This window comes from Nomascus leucogenys, chromosome 13 (assembly GCF_006542625.1).
Source record: "Nomascus leucogenys isolate Asia chromosome 13, Asia_NLE_v1, whole genome shotgun sequence".
In the NCBI taxonomy this organism is placed as follows: domain Eukaryota; kingdom Metazoa; phylum Chordata; class Mammalia; order Primates; family Hylobatidae; genus Nomascus; species Nomascus leucogenys.
In genome coordinates this window covers 61,030,833-61,052,680 of record NC_044393.1, presented here as the reverse complement: position 1 = coordinate 61,052,680, position 21,848 = coordinate 61,030,833, and the positions used below count along the sequence as shown (strand labels likewise).

General features: G+C 38.8%; 1 protein-coding gene across 3 annotated transcripts in view; it reads left to right on the top strand.

Moving 5' to 3' along the window:
- Positions 1-21,848, top strand: part of DOCK4 (dedicator of cytokinesis 4) — a 470,104-nt gene that overhangs the window by 206,139 nt on the left and 242,117 nt on the right. For all 3 annotated transcript variants that reach the window (XM_030826426.1, XM_030826424.1, XM_030826425.1), the window contains exons 5-8: positions 4,349-4,445; positions 9,086-9,234; positions 13,815-13,899; positions 20,902-21,053. In XM_030826426.1, coding sequence (XP_030682286.1) covers positions 4,349-4,445; positions 9,086-9,234; positions 13,815-13,899; positions 20,902-21,053 — 483 coding nt within the window. The remainder of the gene's footprint in view (positions 1-4,348; positions 4,446-9,085; positions 9,235-13,814; positions 13,900-20,901; positions 21,054-21,848) is intronic.

Here is a 21,848-nt window from a genome sequence, read left to right as displayed (position 1 = left end):
CAAATCAGGGAATCAGCCTACGCTTGAGCAGAAGGAGTTGGTTCCTTTTGGTTTCTTGGTACTTAGGGAAGCATGTCAGTCAGACCCATTAAATGCTGTCATATTATCTCAAACCCCAGGAATTTCCTAGGTTCACCACTGATTCTAAGATGCGTAGTGTGTCTTTCTCTAAATGGGCATAATAACATATTCTTGTGTGACCACTTCACAAAGCCATTATTCTATTTTGGAGAACATCATTTATATGATACTTTGTTTGATTGAGCTCATTGATCACCTAGTATTTCTAATACATTAAAAAATTTTCTAGTCTATTTCTGAAAGGATTCGAAGTGGTGGTCACTTTAACATAATTCTCATAAGATGTAGCAGGATAAAACAGAAGAACTTGCTTGTGTAAATAGCATGAGCAGATCATTCATTATAAGGGGCCATGGATTTAGACACAAACATTTGGTGTCAGTGTCACAAGGACTATTCACATGATCATGGCATAATTTTCATCTTACAACAGCAGAATACAGATTCAGCCATAGAAATTATATTTTTTCTCAAATAGTGATAAATAGCAATTTATTATTTGAATTCTTAAAGCATAGTCATGGCATTTTCCAACTTGAGTCTTATGATAAAAGTTCCAAAGAGGCTATTCAAATAATTTCTCCCTCAATGAAGATACGGTATTAAATTTCAGTTCAGTGAAACAGCCTCTCCAAGTGGCTAAGAGTCTGTGGTATCGGAATACTATGCAGCCATAAAAAATGATGAGTTCGTGTCCTTTGTAGGGACATAGATGAAGCTGGAAACCATCATTCTCAGCAAACTATCGCAAGGACAAAAAACCAAACACCGCATGTTCTCACTCATAGGTGGGAATTGAACAATGAGAACACGTGGACACAGGAGGGGGAACATCACACTCCAGGTCCTGTTGTGGGGTGGGAGATGGGGGGAGGGATTGCATTAGGAGATATACCTGATGTTAAATGACGAGTTAATGGGTGCAGCACACCAACATGGCACATGTATACATATGTAACAAACCTGCACATTGTGCACATGTACCCTAAAACTTAAAGTATAATAAATAAATAAATAAATAAATAAATAAATAAATAGAGTCTATGGTATAAATACTTTGAGAGTTCCCTATATGGGTAAAACTTAAAGAATCTCAGAGACCATTACTCTACATGTCTTATATATGTGAGCTGCTTTAAGCATGTTAATAGTAGCAGTCAGTAATAGTAATTATTGAATAATAGATTAAAAGCATAATTCTAATTCTAATAATTACCACTACTACTACTGATCTTTTAAGAAATGTGTGTCCTTCAAAAGTGTGCAGCTATAATCCACCAGAAGCATCAAGCCAAGTTGTTGGTCCTTTTAAAACTTTCCTACTGGGCTACATGTGACACCATTCAGCCCCTCTCCAGTAAACCAGAGGATACTTCAGAATACACTCCAGCCATGTGCTTACTCTTTGTTCTGGTCCTTCTGTGCCAGTGATCTGGGCTTGGCAATGTGGAAACACCATGGGCTACCCCTGTTCCTTAAAGTGTCCATTTGAGCAAGCCTGTGCAACCAGTCCTCTTTGCTGCCCTTGTCCCAAGCCCAACCCTGACCTCCCTCAACTCTGCAGTACAAAGGGTATTATATGCTCTGACCAAGGAAGAGAAAAGAGAGAATGCTATGCTAGCAAAGATGATGTCAAGCATCTCTCCACTTAATCAAAGTCTATCCCTCAAAGTGAGTTGGGGTAGGGTATGGTTTTTAAATAAGTACCTCCTTTTTTTAAATCCTGGTTAGTAACTGGTGTATATCTGATCCCCTTCCATGAGCCCCAGGAAGTTTAAATGTGGGTAAAGGTACCTAAAAATTTGGTCGTGTAAGTTAAAGACTTTCTTATGGGGTCTCCACCTGACACCAAGTATGATGGACATTGTGCAGCAGAAGAGCAGAAAAGCCCAACATTAGTTTCTATAAAAGAATTATTGGAATTGACTCAGACTGTAGGTCTGGGGCTGTTACTGGGAGAAAAACTTTGGCCTGAAAACATTTGAGAGCATGTATTGCCAGGTGATTGCTTTCCCGGAGAGGAACATCTTTGGGGTTTTGGTATTACCTGTCTTATTTTAAGTGGATTTACGGCCCACTAGGATGAAATAATGGAAAAGTCCATCCCAGAATAACTGAACAAAATATACTTTCAGTGGTAACTACTTACGACAGACTATTTGAACACTGATTTTGGTTTTGGAATAATTAATAGAAAGCAGTCGCCTTGCCTAAAATGGCAATTTTATGCTTAAAAATTTAAATTTTGCTTGGACAACCCCCAGTCAACTTCTCGCAGACTGAATTGCGTGTATGTTCTTTCTTGTGTCTTCAGATCAATGTAGGACTGATGGAGGTCAATTAAATTATAGTTTACGGACAGGGAGGCCACTTCTGTATTGTTTAATTCCTACTGAGGTCAAGTCACTTTTTAAATGTTAAGTAGGATGTCAAGTTTTCCTGGAAATTCAGTGTTTCCTCCTTGACCTTGTATAGGATCATTTTATAATCTCCATCTCCAAATATTCATCATTTAAATTGCAACAGCTGCTTCAAAAGTAAAATAAATGTACTACCATTTAAAAATGTCATATGCAGACTTAATAAAAGGTTCTGTATCTGTCACAGTTTATATATTACTGTTTACTTTTATTTCTAGTTTAAAATCCCAGTTTTACATTTTCAGCTGTGTTTAAGCTCTAGAAAGAAGGAAAATATTCATAGGGCAAGTATTTTAGCAGCACTGTGAAATGAGGAGATGAAACTCTGTTGGGAAAAGAATCAAGGCAAGATTTTAGTTTCCATATGTCTGACAAGAAGATTTTACAAAAGACAATTATATACACTTTGGACATAACATGAAAAAGGAATCACAGAACAGTTATTAGCCTCATGCTAAGAAGTAATTTCCCCTTGATCATTAGACAACATGGTTCTGTGTCTAATATGTCATTACTTTCTATGTATTAGACGTTTTCTTGAGAAAAATATACTGAAATAAAGAAAATAGTCTCAATCAATATATCAGTAGCATTCTTTGGGAAGCAGTGGTAGTAATAGCCACTTAACCAGTTTCACCTGCACACACACACACACACACACACACACACACACACACACACACAGAGAGAGAAAGAATTTGAAAAAAGAAACTGGAGATGAAGATTATTATATGCCAAAGGTAGGATACAGAGAACAAATTAAATCTTCTCAGCTGGGCACGGTGGCTTACACCGGTAATCCCAGCACTTTGGGAGGCAGAGGCAGGCAGATCACAAGGTCAGGATGTTGAGACCATCCTGGCTAACACGGTGAAACCCCGTCTCTACTAAAAATACAAAAAATTAGCTGGGCGTAGTTGCAGGCGCCTGTAGTCCCAACTACTCGGGAGGCCAAGGCAGGAGAATGGTGTGAACCCGGGAGGCGGAGCTTGCAGTGAGCCGAGATGGCGCCACTGCACTCCAGCCTGGGCGACAAAGCGAGACTCCGTCTAAAAAAAAAAAAAAAATCATCTCTTTTATTTCCCCCATGTCCTCATGCATAGTCTCAACTTCAGGACCACCATACACACCCTAGTAGATATTGATATAAATATTTTCCAAGGATAGTTTCTGACTTTTAGAGAAGAAATGAGAAGACTATGTTACTCTAATCAGAAAGAGGAACATTTTGGAACGAATATTCAAATATCGGTGATGTCATAAGCCTTAGGTTCTATGCTGTATGATAACATTACTTAGAATACTAATCATTTCTCATGGTCCTAGTTTGCAAATAATAAAAATTAAGTGTTACTGAGATCAAGGGAGTATTCAATTAGTATCTCAGTGTCTAGTTACTTATAACACAGAGTTAGTTTGGATGCCCACAGCCATCATGTCCTGGTGATTGAATGGTGTTCCTTTTACTCTCTTTGAGTCCTATAGTCACAGCCCTTGGAGTTTATGTAGCCCAGTGACCTCGTGTTACAGGTGAAGGCTTTTGGCCTCAGGTTAAATGAGTTGCTGCCTAGTCATGAACTGGTACTGGAGTGCAACCCTTCTGATGCTGTTCCTTCTTCACCACGCTGCTCAAACTTAATCTGCTTGAAGTGGCTGGTCGTTCTGGTATTGCCCTACCACAACCCACGTAGCATTCCTCACATTAACTTACAACCAGATCCTGGTTACTGTCTGTAGAACCAACAATAGCTAGGCAGCTTTCTTTCCCAGTTATCTTTTAGAGTATTTAAAACAAAATTGTTGACTATGGTATTTACATATATACTTTTTCTTTTTTAATTTCACAGACAATTTGAAATGGTTATTCCCACTGAAGACTCTGTTATCACAGAAATGACATCAACATTAAGAGACTGGGGAACCATGTGGAAACAACTCTATGTGGTTAAGTAGCTTTTTAATGACATGATTTTTCGGGTAAAGAATTGTTTTAAGAAATACATGAACATGAGTAAGCATTGACTAATATAGCACCTTCTGCAAGTCTCTAGGACTCCTTGGGGATATAGATATTAACAAGACAGTCTTGTGGCAATCTCTGTGTCCACTGAGCATGGGTTTTGTAAGTTATTTTTCAATATCATAGGAATATAAAAGATTATTTTTCTGGCATCTAACCCAAATAGGATGGTTTACATGGACCTATTGTTGAACCTCCTGAATATTTTTAATTTCCAGGGAAAAATAAAATTCAAGACAATTTTGGTGGCATTGGTATTTTATCAAATTCAAATTCTGTAAGTCAAATATTCTGTAAATGACAGACTTCTTAGCTAGTATCAATGAGAATATTCTAAATATACTAGAGAAAAGTGTTTCTTGAGGGGAAAAAGGAGCTGTGTTTTGGAGATACGTAGTATATATTTATTTACTTACTATAAGTAATCACACTGGGAACTTATGTGGCAAATGCCATGGTAAGTACTCTTTGATGCAGTATCTTCTTTAATCTTTATACTACTCAAAGAAATAATAATGATGATCACATCCAGCTTATAGATGAGAAAAATGAGGCACAGAGAGTGAAGTACTCACCCTACATGAAGTAATGGGAAAGTGGCTGAGCTGGGGTTCTGGTGTGAATATGGTGCTGTCACTCTGAACCCCACTGTAACTGTGGAAGTCTGGGGGTGGTGAAAGACTGGGGAAGACCTCATGCTATTTCTTCTTTTATTTTTAAAGAAATTTGTAGAACAGCTTAATCATTTGAAGGGATGAATTCAAAATACAAACGTGTACTTATCCTGACAAAACGATTTAAAGCAGCCTGTCAAAGAGAAAATCCCAATTAGTGAGGGACACTGGCAGGATGATAGTGTTTATTGTCTGTTACATCTAAAATGCAATAGGATATTTCATTGAGGTGAGAAAATCTTACAAAGTCACTAGTGAAAACCCTTTGATGCTGGACTTCTCTGATTAAACCCTCCTGGAGCCGGTAGCTTTAGAACTCACTATGAAAATCCACAAGACAACCTTAGGTGAATTAGCAGAGGATAGGTTTTGTAAATAACAAAGTCAAGATAACCGACCTCGAGGGCTCTGTGCTAGGGCAGTGCAAAGAAATGCAGATCTCCTTTTTAAATTTTCTTTTTTTTTAAATATTGAAAGGAATTCAAAATCCAAGTATTATTTCACTTAAAGTAACATTGTGCATGGCACTAACATGGAAAAAGAAACTATTTGAAATGCTCAAACCACTGCATTCTAAATACCCGACATAAGAGTTATAAAAATAATGACAGTGTGAGTGTTGTCCATTAGCTGAACTAGAACACAAGCACTTTTCCTTTTATATAGCTACTAGTGGGGAACAAAGTTGAATTTCCTCTGGATTCCGCCTTATCTAGCTATTTTTACCTGTGTTCGAGGTTTCAAATGTCTATTTTGGGGACAGACTTCATTGGTTTGAAAATCTATGTGTTGTAAACTCTATAAGTAGACTCCTCTCCTCCCAGTGTTCTGAGTGATTGGGAAAGAGATAATTATCTGAATGTTTCCCTGGACACTGGAATGGTAGTCAGTTACATTATAAACAAATATTAAGTTTAACTCAGAGGTATTAGATTTTGGGCACTAGGAGTGAAGCTACCTTGGCCATGTCAGACCTTTGGTTTCTCTTTTCCTGTTGTAAATGTTTTGTGCCAAATGTTTTGGTTCAAGTTCCTCATGCTCAAGTGTGTTTAGGTTATTGTCCATCCTCTTTTCCAACAGTTTTAAGGCACCTAGCTTCTCTACTGGAAGATGTTTGATGAGGGCCATGATATTTTATAAATTGTTAGCAATTTATATGACAGTGCTTAAAAGCACATGGTGAATGCTTGAAAAGTGCTAGTTGCTCTTTAAATAACGTTGCTAAGGACCTAAATAATGGTCTTTAAAAATACCACTTAATAATCAGTAATGTAACCATAAAAAGTTTAGGAGAAATATAGCAGCCATCTTTTACTGAGTACTTTTGTGCAGGCCCTGTGCTGGACATTTTACATCTCTCTTTCCTGGGGCTTTGCCAGGCAGTTTTTATTCTTGAATCTTATCAATGATAATTTACCTAGGGTCTCATGCTGAAGACTGAATCTAAATCTAAGTCTGCTGCTGCCAAAACCTCTACTGTTTTCATTTTAAGGCAAATAAAAGCTCATCGCTTTCTAAAACACTAAAGTACTCTCAATTAACTTTTGCTATATTTTTTATATGTTTCCAGAATCTCTGAATGTTGTTTTATTCCAAGTGTTTAATATTGTACCCTACCTGTTTTCATTTAGCACTGAATCAAAAGCATTTTTCATATATCTGAATAGCCTTCATAACTATCCAATGTTTAAAGAATCATGATTTTATGACTAGATGTTCAGTTGTAGAACTTTTTCTTACACTAGTAGAGCAGGTTTGCTGGCCAGGCCTGCAGTATGTCAGCATTCTTGCCACATCTGGGTTTTCTTCCCTTAATGGAGAGCTGACCAACTGATTTTCAGCTTTATAAGGGATCCTGCAGCTTTTCCTCTTAGTGTTCTCTTAAACTTAAGTACTAGAGATGACATCACAGAAAATCAAGTCCATCCTACTAAACAACTACAGAATGCCTTTCCCAAGAGCAGGCAGGTGACTTTCTCCCTGTGACAGTCAGTTGAAAAAGGTGCTGTCTCTCTTCTTTGCTACATGAGATTTGACTTGTTTAATAACTTGCTTATATAATTGTATTGACTTCGGTGGACTTTTCCTTCCTACACTGACTTCCTCAAGTGTTTGTATCGCCTGTACAGAACCTACCTCTTGAGATCCACAAAAATTAACATGTTTAAATCAAGCTATTCATTCATGCATTCTCCAGCTGTTAGGGATACACAGGCAGACAGCCATGTGATTGGGCACTTACAGCCACGGGGAGGACATGGACACTGAGCAGTTAGTTACAAGAGTATTGTGTTACAGTGGCCTTGTAATGGCTTGTATGGGAGTGTGTAACGTGAGTTAAGAGTGAGAAGCAATAGAAGAATGGGCTCAACAGAGTGCTTTCGGAGTTGAGAGACAAGCAAGATGATTTATATCGAGGAGGATCAGGGGTGACATCGTGGAGAATGCTTTTTGTTCCTCTGACAAGTTCGTCTGACCTGCACATCACGTGAAACATTCAAGACACCAAGTACCGAAAAAGGAGATAACACGTCACTACTTTTTAAAATAAAAAATACGTGATGTCTGAATGTCTTTACCCATCACCCAGAATTTGATATTTCTGGCAGCTTACAGCTGTAGAAGACTTTAGAAGGATGATAACCTCAGTACTTTCATATCACTACTCATGAAGTCCACTCCTAATTTTTGTGGAAAGTAAAAGCATAGCTGCTGGTTAAGAAAGACAAAGGGTAAAGACTTAGATAAGATTTACTCTGTTGTCTCTGGGGTAAGGGATACATATTTTGGTTTTGGGGAAGAAACAGTATTTGTAGAGGGCTCATTCTGGACCAAGCCCAAAACAATAACAGTACTCTAGTACTAATAACAGCTAATACTTACGTATTTTTTCTGGGCCAGGCATCATTCTCAGAGTTTTAATAACTCATTAATCCTCACAACAACCCTGGGAAGTAGGTACTATAATACCTGTTTTACAGATGAAAAAAACAAGCACAAAAATGTTAATGAATTGTCAAAAGCTTTTTCAGCCAGTAAATGGCAAAGCTGAAATTCAGATTGAAGTTATTTGGCTCTAAGTAAGTTGATATTCCCTGCTGCTGTGCTGTAGTGCTCTCTGCACAGTTGCTACCACTAATCCGTAAAACAGGCTTGCAGAAAGTGCTGCCCATGTGCAGATGACAAAATTGATACTTAAAGTCTGTACCACTAGTAAGTGACAAAACCAGGATTTTAACTTGTCTTCTTTCCAGTAAACCACGGAGCTTAAATTGAATTCCACAGGAGATTATCTTGAATCTCCATGATTGTTTAAAAGTAAGAAAGAAAGCATTACCTTTTTAAAAGTCTAAATACTGGCCCAATAATAGCAGTGCATATCCATCAATGAATGAATTTTGTGCCCAACTTCTGATAGGGGATCCAATAAAGTATTGAGACCAATGTGCAAGAAATATAATTGGAAAACAATGTCTTCCATTTCATCAGCTTTAGTTGCATGCAGCCATGGCACAGAGAAGGGAGAAAAGAATGTGAGCAAAAGTGATCAGGGAAGATTTCCTGATGGAGGTGGAAGTCAAGCCGAGCCTTCTTGGGTAGTAGCATTTGAGTAGTGTTTAAAAAATAAGTAAATAAAAGGAGCACGTGAGAAGTAAAGTTGCATTTCTGGACATAAGAGCAGTGTTGTGAAACTTAGATGAAGCATATAGAGAAGGCAGCAAGTGTGTTTGAGGACAGTGAGCGAACAATTTGTCTATTAACGGACCTCTGTCCAGAGTGGCAAGCACATAGCGGGTAACCAGAATGGGCCTCTTCCCTTTCCTTTTTGGTTATGCCACAACTCAGTATGGGGACTGACTGCCAAATCTCCACATTTGTGTACTTCTTAGCGCAATGAAGGCGATCTCTTCCACCGGCTGTGGCACATCATGAATGAAATCCTGGACCTGAGGCGGCAGGTGCTGGTGGGCCACCTCACCCACGACCGGATGAAGGACGTGAAGCGCCACATTACTGCCCGGCTTGACTGGGGCAATGAGTGAGTATTGAGCATCACAGGGCGGCCTCTAGTAGGTGAACACAATGGAAGTGACATAGGCCTGAGCCAGAACGTGGTAATGTCACTGGAAGCAATCCTATGGGCTTTTTCATGTTTCCTGTTTTTGGAGGCTTAGTGCGAACTGTCATTGATAGAGCCAAGAACCATTTCTTCTCAAGCTGGTGTAGGCAGTGAAATGTTGTTTATTGTCTAGTATCATATGTGGCCTGATGGTGTGGACATGCTCATGGAAAATGAAATATTCACAGCAATGAATTAGATGTGGCTTCTGGCTAAAATGGATCTTGTTCTCAAATAGGCTTTAGGTTTGGCATGTGGATTTGCTTTTAAAAAAATTCTTTTCCATATCATGGTAATAGGTCACCAATGTAATCCGGAGGGAGACACTAATGTTAACAGCTTCTGGTGGGGCCTTTTATTATTGCTGTGATTAGTCCTGTACATACGTATTAGCTACTTTGAGGAGCTGCTTGAGAGAACTCAGTAAAAAAGCTGTTCTTGACCGAGATTTATTTTTAAACAAAACCGTAAGTGACTAATTTAAAATACCAGCCATGTACTGAAATGGTAAATCTAATCACTGAAAGCTCTGACCAAGGCTGATATTGTACTAAATGTGAATATTAACATAGAAGTGACAAATTAGAATACGTCACCTTTGACTGAGATCCTAGGGTTGCATGACATTTAGGTTTAAAGCAGTGACATGGTTCTTTAATAACCCACATGGCCCTATCTTCCCTTCTTTTCCTTTCTCCAAATCCCCATTTGCTATTTGGACCTTCAGAGGATCTTAGGGCAACAGAAAAAAAAGGAAAGCAGACAGAAATGAAGAAAATGACAGGAAGTGAACCATGGGTAAATTTGCCTCTTACTGAATGTGGAAAAACCAATTTGAAGCAGAATGCCACTTCCCATTACCATAGGAAATCACTTTGTCAGAAGCCAGGTTTGATTCTTCCCAAGATGTTACACACTCTTAATGTGAATACCCAGACCTACTAACAGATTTTTAAACTTCCATCTCACTCAGAGGACTTCCGGCATTTTGTTGAATAGGATGTGCCGTTCCTGTTTTTACAGATGATGAATAGAAGAGCCCAATTCATTTATCTCTAGAAGATTCATTCCTGTGAGAAATAAAACAGGTACAAATGTGGAGGGGCAGCAAGAGCACTCTGCTTTCTTAGGACCTGAAGCAAATTCCTTAACCCTCTTCATGTCAGTTCCTCATCTGTTGAAGGAGGAAGTTGAACTAGAAAAAGCGCAAGGGCGCTTTCAGCTCAAGGATGACATTTAAAACACACAGCACCTCCTAACAGATTAGACTTGCCAGCCATTTACAGGGAACTTCCTATCCTGCCATGGGAATGAATTTCACAGGAGATTATCTCGAATCTCTATTATTGTGGAGTGGGAGGGGTCCACTGGAGCAAAACCTATGCTGCCTAATATTTATTTCTTTATTGTTTTGAAAAACCTTTGAGGATTCTCTGAATTATTTTGGGTCTTAGTGCTGGTCCTCATTTAAAGGACTAGTTTGTAAATAGGAAGAAAGTTGGAGGAAGTTAGCTTATCCAAAATAACATAGGAATGTAGATCAGGCAAGAAAATGATACTTCTTCAGTTTTATGAAAGAAAATGATGGCAGAATGAAAAGGGGAAGGAAGGAAAAACATTAATTATGACTGAATCATGACTCAGTTTTTGACTTACGTAAGTTCTGGCTTGTACTTTGGGCAGTTCTGTGGCTAATTTATGATAAGCTGGTAAAACATTGATGCATGAAAATGAGCAGTATAATTTATTTAGATCATCTTCAACTTCATGAATTTTCTGAGCTATGATTCTGTTTTCTTTGAAATTCTTTGACTGTTTATTTTAAAATAACTTACAGTACAGAGATTATGAATTTACCTTATTCCTTTAAGTATACATTTTTTTTCTTATTGAATAGTGCTCATGGAAAGCAAATTAAGATAATCTCTTGCCTATTAGACTAGATGAAATTGTCCTGCAAAATAAGCTGCCAACACATAAATCTCTGGATGAACATAAATTAAGAATGTGTTCCATCTCACATTGTATATCAAACTCTTGAAGAGCAGTGAAAAGAAGCCCTCTTGATGTGGGAAGCTTAGGAAGAAGAGATCATTAATCTCATTTTTAACAGGGCCAGCAAAAGAATTGTTCTTGCCTGGGAACCTCAGACAGCACTAAAATAATGGTACATGTTTCTGTTGCCCATAGAGTCCTACAACACGATGTTCTTTGACTTTTCTGCTAATATTATGTGGGAGGAGGCAATCAGTTAATCCTTTCTTCTCGTGTCACAGAGTAGTTTAGTGACTGAGTTGATAGAAAACATGACGCTCTCCCTGTGTGATCTCCTCTCATCCTCTCTCTCCCCTACTTGCCTCATTTCTCCTTATTCTTTGTAAAGCACTTCCTTGATTCTACTCTGTGGGCTAGGAAACCTCAAACCATGGGAAGATGTACCTAGGAATTAACAAAACCAAATAGAAACAAATAAGACTCTTCACATAACCAGGATGCCAGGAAGCTAACAGAAGCTGAACAATCAAGACTATAGGAGAAAAAGACTTGTAGATTACAGGTGTCTGAGGCTGCAGAATTTCTGCACTCATTCTGCAGCCATGTAGGTCACTTGTCTTCACGTATCTTATCTTCCTCCTGCATGTGACTGATGTCTGAATTTCCAAGTTCAAATTCTCAAGGAGGGAATCTTATTGACAGCAAATGTCTAATATTCCTGTTTGGGCTGAGCATTTTATACCAGCCTCTCATAAGCTACTGGCCAGTCTCTGGGTTATTTGTCCTTAGGTCAGGTGCTTACCCATCGTTCAATCAGGTGTGGCTCAGGAAGGGGAGATGGTCAGATGACTACCTTGTCTGCCACCACCACTCCCAGCAGAGAAAGTGGGTAGAGCAGCTTCTCATAGAAGGAGCTATGAGTAAGACAGGTGTCACACTGGTTATATGCCCTCTTTCCTTTGCTAAATGATCTTCATCAGCAATATTGACCCAGTGTCAGATGATGACTTACACTGTAGTACAGTGGTTCCCTTTCAGAAGGGAATGGAGAATGGAAAACAGACCCTATCAGAATCCCTGGTGAGATGTAGCAAGGGGGCACATGGACATTTTGAAAACAAATCACAGTGCTTATTGTGAGTTAAAAATTCAACTAACATTAAATAATGGGTGTGTGAATTTTTTTCTAGGTTTCCCAAAGAGAAACATCATTTAGGAAAATTGAGAAACTGTTTTAGTATCTGAAAGACAGCTCCTACTGTCAAGGAGGTGACAGCTTTCTAATCTTCTTAAGAACAAATAGCCCTCAGGGTGGCTGGGGCAGTGCCTGGCTTGAAGTAGGTGGTGAATTAATAAATTTTACTTATGAAACCTTAATGAGATTTTGGGGGAGGGCATGGAAGAATTTCAGATTTTTTTTAAATACAAAAGTAAGAAAGCTGTGGTTCTATAATTGGAAGTGTGATACCAGAAGGCTTCTGTGTTAGAAAGAGTGGTGATGTGAAAGGGATTCAGAACAAGTGATCCTCAGAGAACTGAGCATGCGGCCTTGGATGTGGCGGTTGAGGGGGTTCTGCTAGAGAAGAGGGTATCTCGGCCTTGATCGATAGGGTATTACACAGGCATTGTGTAGCCTTTGAGATGATCATGGAGGGTTAAGGAGATGAACAGAATTGTGTGACATTGGTGTCAGCATTGTACCGTGGGTGCCCTGGAGGGGATTATGCTAGGAAGGTCGCTAGAGGGAAGCTAACCAGAATAGAGTTAGACTCATGTTCCTCTGTTGATGGGAAGACATCACAAGTCAATTACCATACTTGGTACCTCTGAGGCTGGATATAATCTTAGAATACTTCTCAGCACAGCAAGCCACATGTCAGCCACAATGAAATCTGACATAAAGGGTTAAACTATTCTGCCAGCCCAGGCCCAAAATTCTTCTCCCATTTCCATTTCCTGCCTTTACTGAGTTTCTCCTAACGACTGACCTCAGAATTTGCTGTAAATAAGGACCATGCACAAGTTGCCAGAGATTCATATAAGAAATATGTTGACTCTGGGCACAGCTAGGTATACTGGTGCTAGGTCAAATTCTAAAGACCAAATTTCCGTCCCCTCAACTCCAATTTCTAGAACCAAATGATGTCTAGCTCTAGTTTCCATTCACTCCAGTGTGGAAGCCCTTCTCTTGTGATAATTTGAAGGGCGCTGAAGGCTCCACACCATATGGTGCTAAGGCCCCCAGTGGCAGGAGCACTCCACTGAGAGTGCCAACCCATCCCTCCTGGATTTGCTTGTCTTTCTCACCTTCTATGTTTCAAGTTGTGCCCAGTGTCCAGCGGAGTTATATTGTCTACCCCGACTGTAGTAACAAGTCATACAAGGTGAGAGAAGCATGGTGGGTGATATACCTAATTTCCAAGTGATGTAGTAAAAAAACAATTGTTTTTAACATAGTTCATGGAGGTAACTTTTCCCCTAAACTTTTGCAATTTGTTTTCTAGACAACTGGGACTGGACCTGGTGCCTAGGAAAGAGTACGCAATGGTGGATCCGGAAGACATCAGCATTACTGAGCTCTACCGATTGGTAGGTACAGGAAATCTTGGCTCCCAGTCTCCCTCCTAATTTTCTGGTTTCCATGGCACTCCTCATACTTGCTTGATTTTGTAAAAACAGGATGTTCCAGGATTAATTTAGAGAGAGTAAAAAAACTTGAGAGCTGAGGTGACCATGCCCTCAGTACAGTACTGAGACACTACCTGTCTAAGAATAACATGATACTCTCCAGTGGGTCCTCAACGCCCAGGCACCAGGAAGTCAATACAAAGATATTTTCAGTGCTTTTGCAAATCTTTCCACTTTTTGTCTGGTGTAATGAAATGCTTACAAGTCACACATACTTATCTGTTGTGTTTGAGGACCATGCTGTAACTAATGGTGTCTCGTCTTGGCTCAGCAGCATGTTAACCCTCCTCCTGCCCCCATTAGCTCTACATACATATAGTGTGTGTGTGTGTGTGTGTGTGTGTGTGTGTGTACGTACATAATAGCACCATATACACCAACTACTGAAACGGTCTCCTCCTTAGTCTTCAACTGCTGGACTTACACCCACCCTTCCCAGACCCCAGTCCATTCCTAAGTACTGAAGCCTGTGAATCATCTTAAAATATTTGATCATATTGCCCATCATGGTCTCATTTATGACTTGAGTTTTTTTTTCTAGTTACATGGTAAGTTAAAGTCCAGTTTTTTTGCTTGGCATCCAGGTTCCCCAAGTCTGGTCCAATCTGCCTTCTGTTTAGCCTTGTATTCTTAAAATTGTATGAAATGTACCTAATATCTTGATATTAACTAAGTTCTGAAAATCCAAAATCAGAGAAGAGGGTGGTTAGGATGGGCTTTCAAAGACCATCACCCTAAGCATAATTGTACTTTGATCTCATTACTGCTGCTTCTTACCATAAAGTTCCAAGAAGGACTGCCTATTGGAAATAGTAGACTCCTTTTTGGATGATCCTGCCTCTTTTGGCATATCTTTCCAAGCTTATTTTTCTGAGAATAATGAGATATTCTTAACCTGAAGATTATCCATGTCTGAAAAATGTGGAGGAAAATTTCAGTAAGTCCACTGGGGATGTATCTGATTTGAGAAGGCAGTTCTTAATATTGCTTTCAGATTTTTCCATGATCATCAGATTGATGTTCAGATTATATACACTTCATTGTGTCAGTTGGAATCAATTCCATTTTTTAGAGGATATTCTTTATTGTATATTGAATTTCTTCAGAGTGGTGTTGTGTGCTGCTTGCCTTCATGACATCAGTGCTAAACAGAGTATCTGGCATGTAGCGAGAACATAGAGGTCAGTTAGTGGGAGGCGAAAAAGGAAAAATAAGAACATTCCAAGTTAAAGTCATCACTGCCTCTTAGCTTACATAACAAATATAATCTGTATAGTTTGTCAGTCATATCCTCTGATGTGGCATCTTTATTTTTGTTCATTTATTTAACTTATTGAACATCATATTCGCTCACTTCTAAGAACATCTCTCACTTAATTTTTAAGTTCCTTTAGGGGACACATTGTATATACCTCTATATGTTCAAGATAGTCTTGTACAGTGCTTTTGCACTTAGTAAGCACCCAGTCAATGCTTTGGAGATCATTACGGTATCATGAAAAGACTGTGGATTATTGGCTCCAAACAACTACATTTACAGTCTATCTCTTTTACCAGTTATTTGGGTCTTGGATTTATTATTTAATCTCTCAAAGCCTCAGTTTATTCATCTACTAAATGGGGAAATAATTATTTTCATGTTTATTACGAAGATTAGATAAGAAATATATGTAAAATGCCTTTCCTTGACAGATAATATTTGCACAACACATAAGCATTTAGTCAGTTTTCATTCCTTTCTTATCTTTATTTCATCTGCATTGGAGAGCCAACAGGGTAAAAATAATTGACGCCTCATATTAGGGTTAGATTTGGCTGTGTCATGAAATAAATAAAAAGCAGAAGCTAAAACATGATAGAAATTTATTTCTTAAAGTATGCAAGTTTAGAAACAGGAATTTCTGGGTTTGGTTGTGGTTTTATGGTATGAAAAGAGCCTTATCTTTCTGCTACATTGAACATGGCTTCCATCACCAAGAACACCTCTAAGTGCAGTACAGCTGCAAGAGTTCTAGCCATCATATTTGCATTCCAGGCAGTAGGAAGGAGACAGGTTTCTCTCAGTTGACTCAAATACTTTAATGAACCTTCCTGGAAGTTCTGCACAACACTTGCACTTACATCTCGTTGGCAGAGCTTAGTCACACCCCTGTTTTTAGTTGAGTATGGCAGGTATTGGATAAATAACTGATGTGACACAAATATATTTTATTTTCCTGAGTTTGATTTTGTGCGTATGTAATTTTGGCTCTGTTCTTTTCATGTAGCATTATATATGGGATGGCAAATTGATTTCACCTCTTTCAGCATTCCAGTTTATTGGTGGGTGGCTGCCCAGAGTTCAGTATTGATGAGATTCCAGGGTCTCATCGATTAGCAATGTTGGCTGTTGGTGGGAAAGACAGCAGGGGATATTTTAGTATGTTACAGCTCAGATCCTAGTCCAAAGTCTTCATTTTATAGATGAAGAAAATAAAATGTGATTTGACATGAAAACTTATTCTCTCCTCAGTGCTGGTTGCACTGGACTATTTCCAAAACAACGACAATAGCCCAAGAACAACTCAAATAATTAGAAGCTTCGGAAGAGCATGTGCTTTTCTTTAAGGCAGTTTCTTTTTCTTTTTTCCTTTATTTTTCTCTTCAACTTCTATTTTAAGTTCCGGGGTACATGTGCAGGTTGTGCAGGTTTGTTACATAGGTAAATGTGTGCCATGGTGGTTTCCTGCACAGACCATCCCATCACCCAGGTATTAAGCCCAGCATCCATAAGGCAGTTTCTTTTTCAAGTTTCTGTTCGTATCCTGGCCTAGCAATAATAAGATTCTCTGTAGCCCTGGTGTTTTTCTCTGTTCAACATGAAAGTGACTGACTATTGATTTCACCAGGGAGAGCTGGGAGGCACCATCACCAATCCCTTGTTGTTGTTTGGCAATTTATTGTCACTTTGGGTCAAGGACCTCAGCATGGAGGTTAAATGGCCCAACACAGAGAACATTTGATTAATTGTTGCTGCTTTTCTTCTTTTACTTCTTCCTAGTCAGTGTCATGTTTGAAACACAAGTGTTTGCATCTTACTAAATTCATATTGTATCATTAGAAAAAAATGTCTCACTTTAGTTTCTTGATAGCCCTGTTAGCAGATCGTTCTCACCTAATTGTGTTCCTTTAAGCAGGAAAAGTGCTAAACCGCACAGTGTTAGCATATGTCCACTTAGATAGTTTGGTTTAGTGCCAAAGGCAAGATTTCAATCCTTCTATAAATAAAGGGAACCTTATTAGCCAGCTTCTCTCCTATTTGTGCCTGCAGGTTTCTATCTTTTTAGAAACCTTTCTTGGTCTTGTAAGATCATGCATCTGCTTACTCTGCAATTCTTAGAAGGTTAGACTAGCAGATCTCAGAGGGAACACAGTGGTTCTCACATGCAATTTCAACCCAAGGGGATATTTGGCATTGTCTGGAGACGTTTTTCGTTGTCACAACAGGAGATGGGAAGGAGAAGTACTATTGGAATCTGGTAGGTAGAGGCTAGGAAAAGCTGCTAGATGTCCTACAAAGCCCAGGACAGCCCCCACAACAAGGAAATATTCAGCCTAGTTGTCAGTAGCACTGAGGTTGATAAACCCTGGTGTAGACAGTTCAGTCAATAATTAATGCTTTATTTGAAGATTAAAAATTTGAGTCAGTTAAATAAATCTTTGGGATGAATCTCTTTCTTCCCCTAATCAAAGAGCTAGTTCAACTGTTAAGCACAGTTAGAGTAACTGATAGGTGCAATTGTAGCCACAAATTATCTCAAGCTCTTGAAGTGTGAACTTGACTTTTTAATTTGATTGTAATAATACTTTCACAGAGATTTTTTAGCAGTTTGCCGAAGTACCGAATTACCAAGAGAAAACAAAGTAATCATAACCTGCTAAGTCCAAATGGGTCCTAGACCTGAAAGAATAGTAGGGATGGGAAGAGGGGTATTTTCAGTGCTAGAGTGTGCCAGATGTGAGGGCCCATGTTAAATATGTAAAGGGTAGAGTCAGGCAGGCTTATTACTAGCATGCATTCAAAGAACAAAAGTTCCAAGGCCATAATTACTCGAAAGACACAACAATACATTGTTTAGTTTGCTGTGATTTGCATCTGTCTGCACATGATCCTGATCAGTGATTCTCTACCCTCATTGCCCATTAGAATCACCTGGGGAGCTTTTAAAACTGCCAGTCTCTGGACCCCCAGCCCCTAGAAATTCTAATTTAATTGTTCTGAGATAAGACCTGGGCATAAGTATTTTTTAAAAGCTCTCTTGGGGACTCTAAACTGTAGCCAAGGTTGAGAACCACTGATCTAGATACATTGGATTCGTTGCATCAGTAAAGGAGCTAATTTTTTCTCCTCAATTCTTGTGAATGTCATGATTGGTGCAGGGAACTTTGCACTGTTTGAGGTTAAGAGAGGATATCTCCTTAAGGTCTATTCTTTTCATAAGGTTTTTCATCCGTTTCTCTAGCTCTGGCCTTTAGTAGTCATTCAGTTCCTCATAGTAGCTTGTGCTCTGTTACCCTTTTTGGTAAGCATATGTTTTCTTTTAAGTAAATCAGTAAATAAGTTAGCAGTTCTAGTGGGGTGGAGGGGAATGGGGAAGCCTTGATAGTTAGAGATGTATTTTTATGAACATATGATGCCACTTTTGCCACAGTTAAAAAAAAATTATTAAAGCACAAAGTAGAGCAACCTTTATAGAAAACAAGGCAAAATCATTCTTTTTTCCTACAGGTAGAATATTTTTCTCCAGGAAACTGTGTTTAGTTATTATAGCCCACACATGCCTCAATGCTTAGGTCTACTTTTAAAAACAACTTACTTACTCTCCACTTTTATGAAGAGATTCCCAGTGTACCTGTTGAGTATACAGTGATTATAGATGGATTTAGCTAAATTTTTTCCACCCTTTGCTTCTCAAGTAGTTCAGAATAAAAGTTTTAACTTCTAAGCATGAAAAAATTCTAGTGATTTTATGTTGCGTTAACACTTGTAAATTTACATGACATTTTGGCTTCATTTGGTCATTCAGTAGTTTTTGAACTCAAAGGCGTAAAAAGATGGCTAATGTAGACATAGGGTCATTTACCTTATCCCTCAACACAGGCTATGGCTCTGTTACAATGAAATTGAAATCCCTGAACTATTTTTTTAATTGTCCAAGTGATCCAAAAGAGGTAGTTTGGTTATTAGTCTGTGCTATGAAAGTGATAATCTTCCACATTCTCAGCACCTGTTCTATTAATACAGAAGCCTAGCCACGTGTTTTTCCTGTACTCTTATCCTGAGTCAGTGTTACTCGAAGTGTGGTCCAAGAAATGGCTGGACCATGAACTGTTGGTCCAGCTATACAAATGACAAGTAAATGATTAGAAACCTTTATGGCATTTTGACATTGCCATGGCATTTTTATTGTATTTCGTGAAAGAATCAGTCTGCAGTGAATTATGGAGAGAAATAACCTGGTCCCTCACTGCAAGCAGTGTGAGGAGCCCTAACCTAGATAGGTAAATCCTGCACCCTCCTTACCTCTCAGCTAAAGTGCCATTTTCCCAGGACGCCTGCCCAGTCTCATGTCAAATCCCCACTTTTATACTCTCATCATAATCTGGATCTTTAGGCTGGGCACAGTAGCCCACACCTGTAATCCCAGCACTTGGGCAGGCTGAGGCAGGAGGATCGTTTGAGTCCAGGAGTTCAAGACCAGCCTGGGCAACATGGTGAAACCTTGTCTCTACAAAAAGTATGAAAATTAGCTGGGTGTGGTAACACGTGCCTGTAATCCCAGGTACTCTGGAGGCCGAGGCAGGAGGATCGCTTGAGCCTGGGAGGTAGAGGCTGCAGTGAGCTGAGATCGTGCCACTGCAGTCCAGCCTAGGCAGTAGAGCAAGATACTGCCTCAAAAATAATAATAACAGTAATCTGGGTCTTTGCTTCCATTCGTCACAGTTGCAGTTTTACATGTGTATGTGTGACAATTTTGTTCATGTCTGCTTCCCCTAGTAGATAGATGCTCTGTGAAGGTGTGACCTGTTTCTGTTTTTACTCATCATTGTGTTCCCAGGGCTTGGTACATAGGAGATACTTGAATGTATGTTGGATGAATGATCATCCCCATGTTATCCTCCTCCTTCCTGGACTCGTGAATGATTCTTTTTCTCCCTCAACCTGTGGGAACTCACATCTTGTCTTGTTGCCCAAGTTGAGCCTGGACTGGCTGTATTGAGGAAGGAATTCAAGGTGGACATAGATGCTATCTTAGCTTTAGACACCTTGCTGGCTTTCCTAGGTCTCTCCCTATGGCGCCACAGCAAGTTAGAAACTATTATTTGCCACAGCCTGTCTTAGACAACTACCACAACTTTACAATTTAGTATAACCTAAAAGAACTTTTAATTATGAGTAATGAGAAGTGATAACTTAGATATAATTTAGTCTGCTTTTTAAAAAGATGACTAATAATTTGTTCTCATCTTGGGAGTTGATAAGGGAGCAAAAGAATCCTTTGAACTTCCTGCTTCCTGAATCTACTCAGTGAGTTGTTATTTTAACATTAATGATTTAAAAAATTCTTCAAGCAAGGTTCTTTGATAATCTGTAAACTTCACGGTTTCTTATTTTAGAAGTCGGAAGAAAATTTGGAATTTAACATCCAAAGTTAAATTGGATAACTTCCAGACTATTTCTATGTCCATAGTCTAAAAGACATAGAATGTATATTTTGCTGTGGATTTAGATACCAAATCCACAGCAAAATAAAAAGTTATGGCATAGGACATCACAGTCACCTCATAGCTAACTAGTTTGTTGGGTCCTATTATTTCCTTCAGTCCATGCTGATCATGTTTTTGTTGGGGGGTGTCATTCAGATGGAACATCGACATCGGAAGAAAGACACCCCGGTGCAGGCCAGCAGTCACCACCTCTTTGTCCAGATGAAGAGCCTCATGTGTTCCAACCTGGGAGAGGAGCTGGAGGTCATCTTCTCACTCTTTGACAGTAAAGAGAACCGGCCAATCAGGTACCTGCACGTGGAGATCGGGTTTCAATGTCTTAATGTTAGAATGGTGGATATTTGTGATCGGCAAGCTGTAAGATATTTATCTTGTATACTTTTTACTCCATCAGCCTCAATTTTCTCACCAGTAGAACTCTGAGTTTCTAAGCTGCCTGTTCTTTGGATGTTTCTGTGAGGGATGATGAATGCGGCATTCTTTGACAAATTCAAAAGGGCTATAGAATCAGAATAATTGATATTAAATGGGAGTATGGCATGGATATCAAGTCTGTTATTTGTTTTAATTATTTTGTATTGGTAACATAAAGAAGATACAGATTCTCTGGAGAAGTTTGCTTATCACAGTCAGCATGCTGTATCTTTCAGATTTTCAGTAAACCATTCTGTTATTCTTATCCTATCAGGATCAAATGGTTTAAAGAGACAACTAAATACTTAGAAACCTTCCCATTAAAGTTTCAGAGCTTTGAGATGATACCTAATTTTCACATATTTCTTTTTCTTTCTCAGTTCTCTGAGTCTTACCTATTACAATTCTCTTTTGGTTCTCTTTTCTCTTTCAGTATTTAGGAAAAGATATATAGTGTATGTTTTGGTTGTTATTCAAAAGTCTCAACTCCTATTAAAACTTTTTTGTCTAAAATTGTTAATATTTGTTTTAAAGTTAAACATAAAACATGCCATCTTTCAAATTAAAAATTTCACAGATAAATTGAGAATTTGAATTGAATCACACAAATCACACACAATGACCCAACTGTACCGTGCTTTAAAAAAATACTTTTCAATAAACACTAA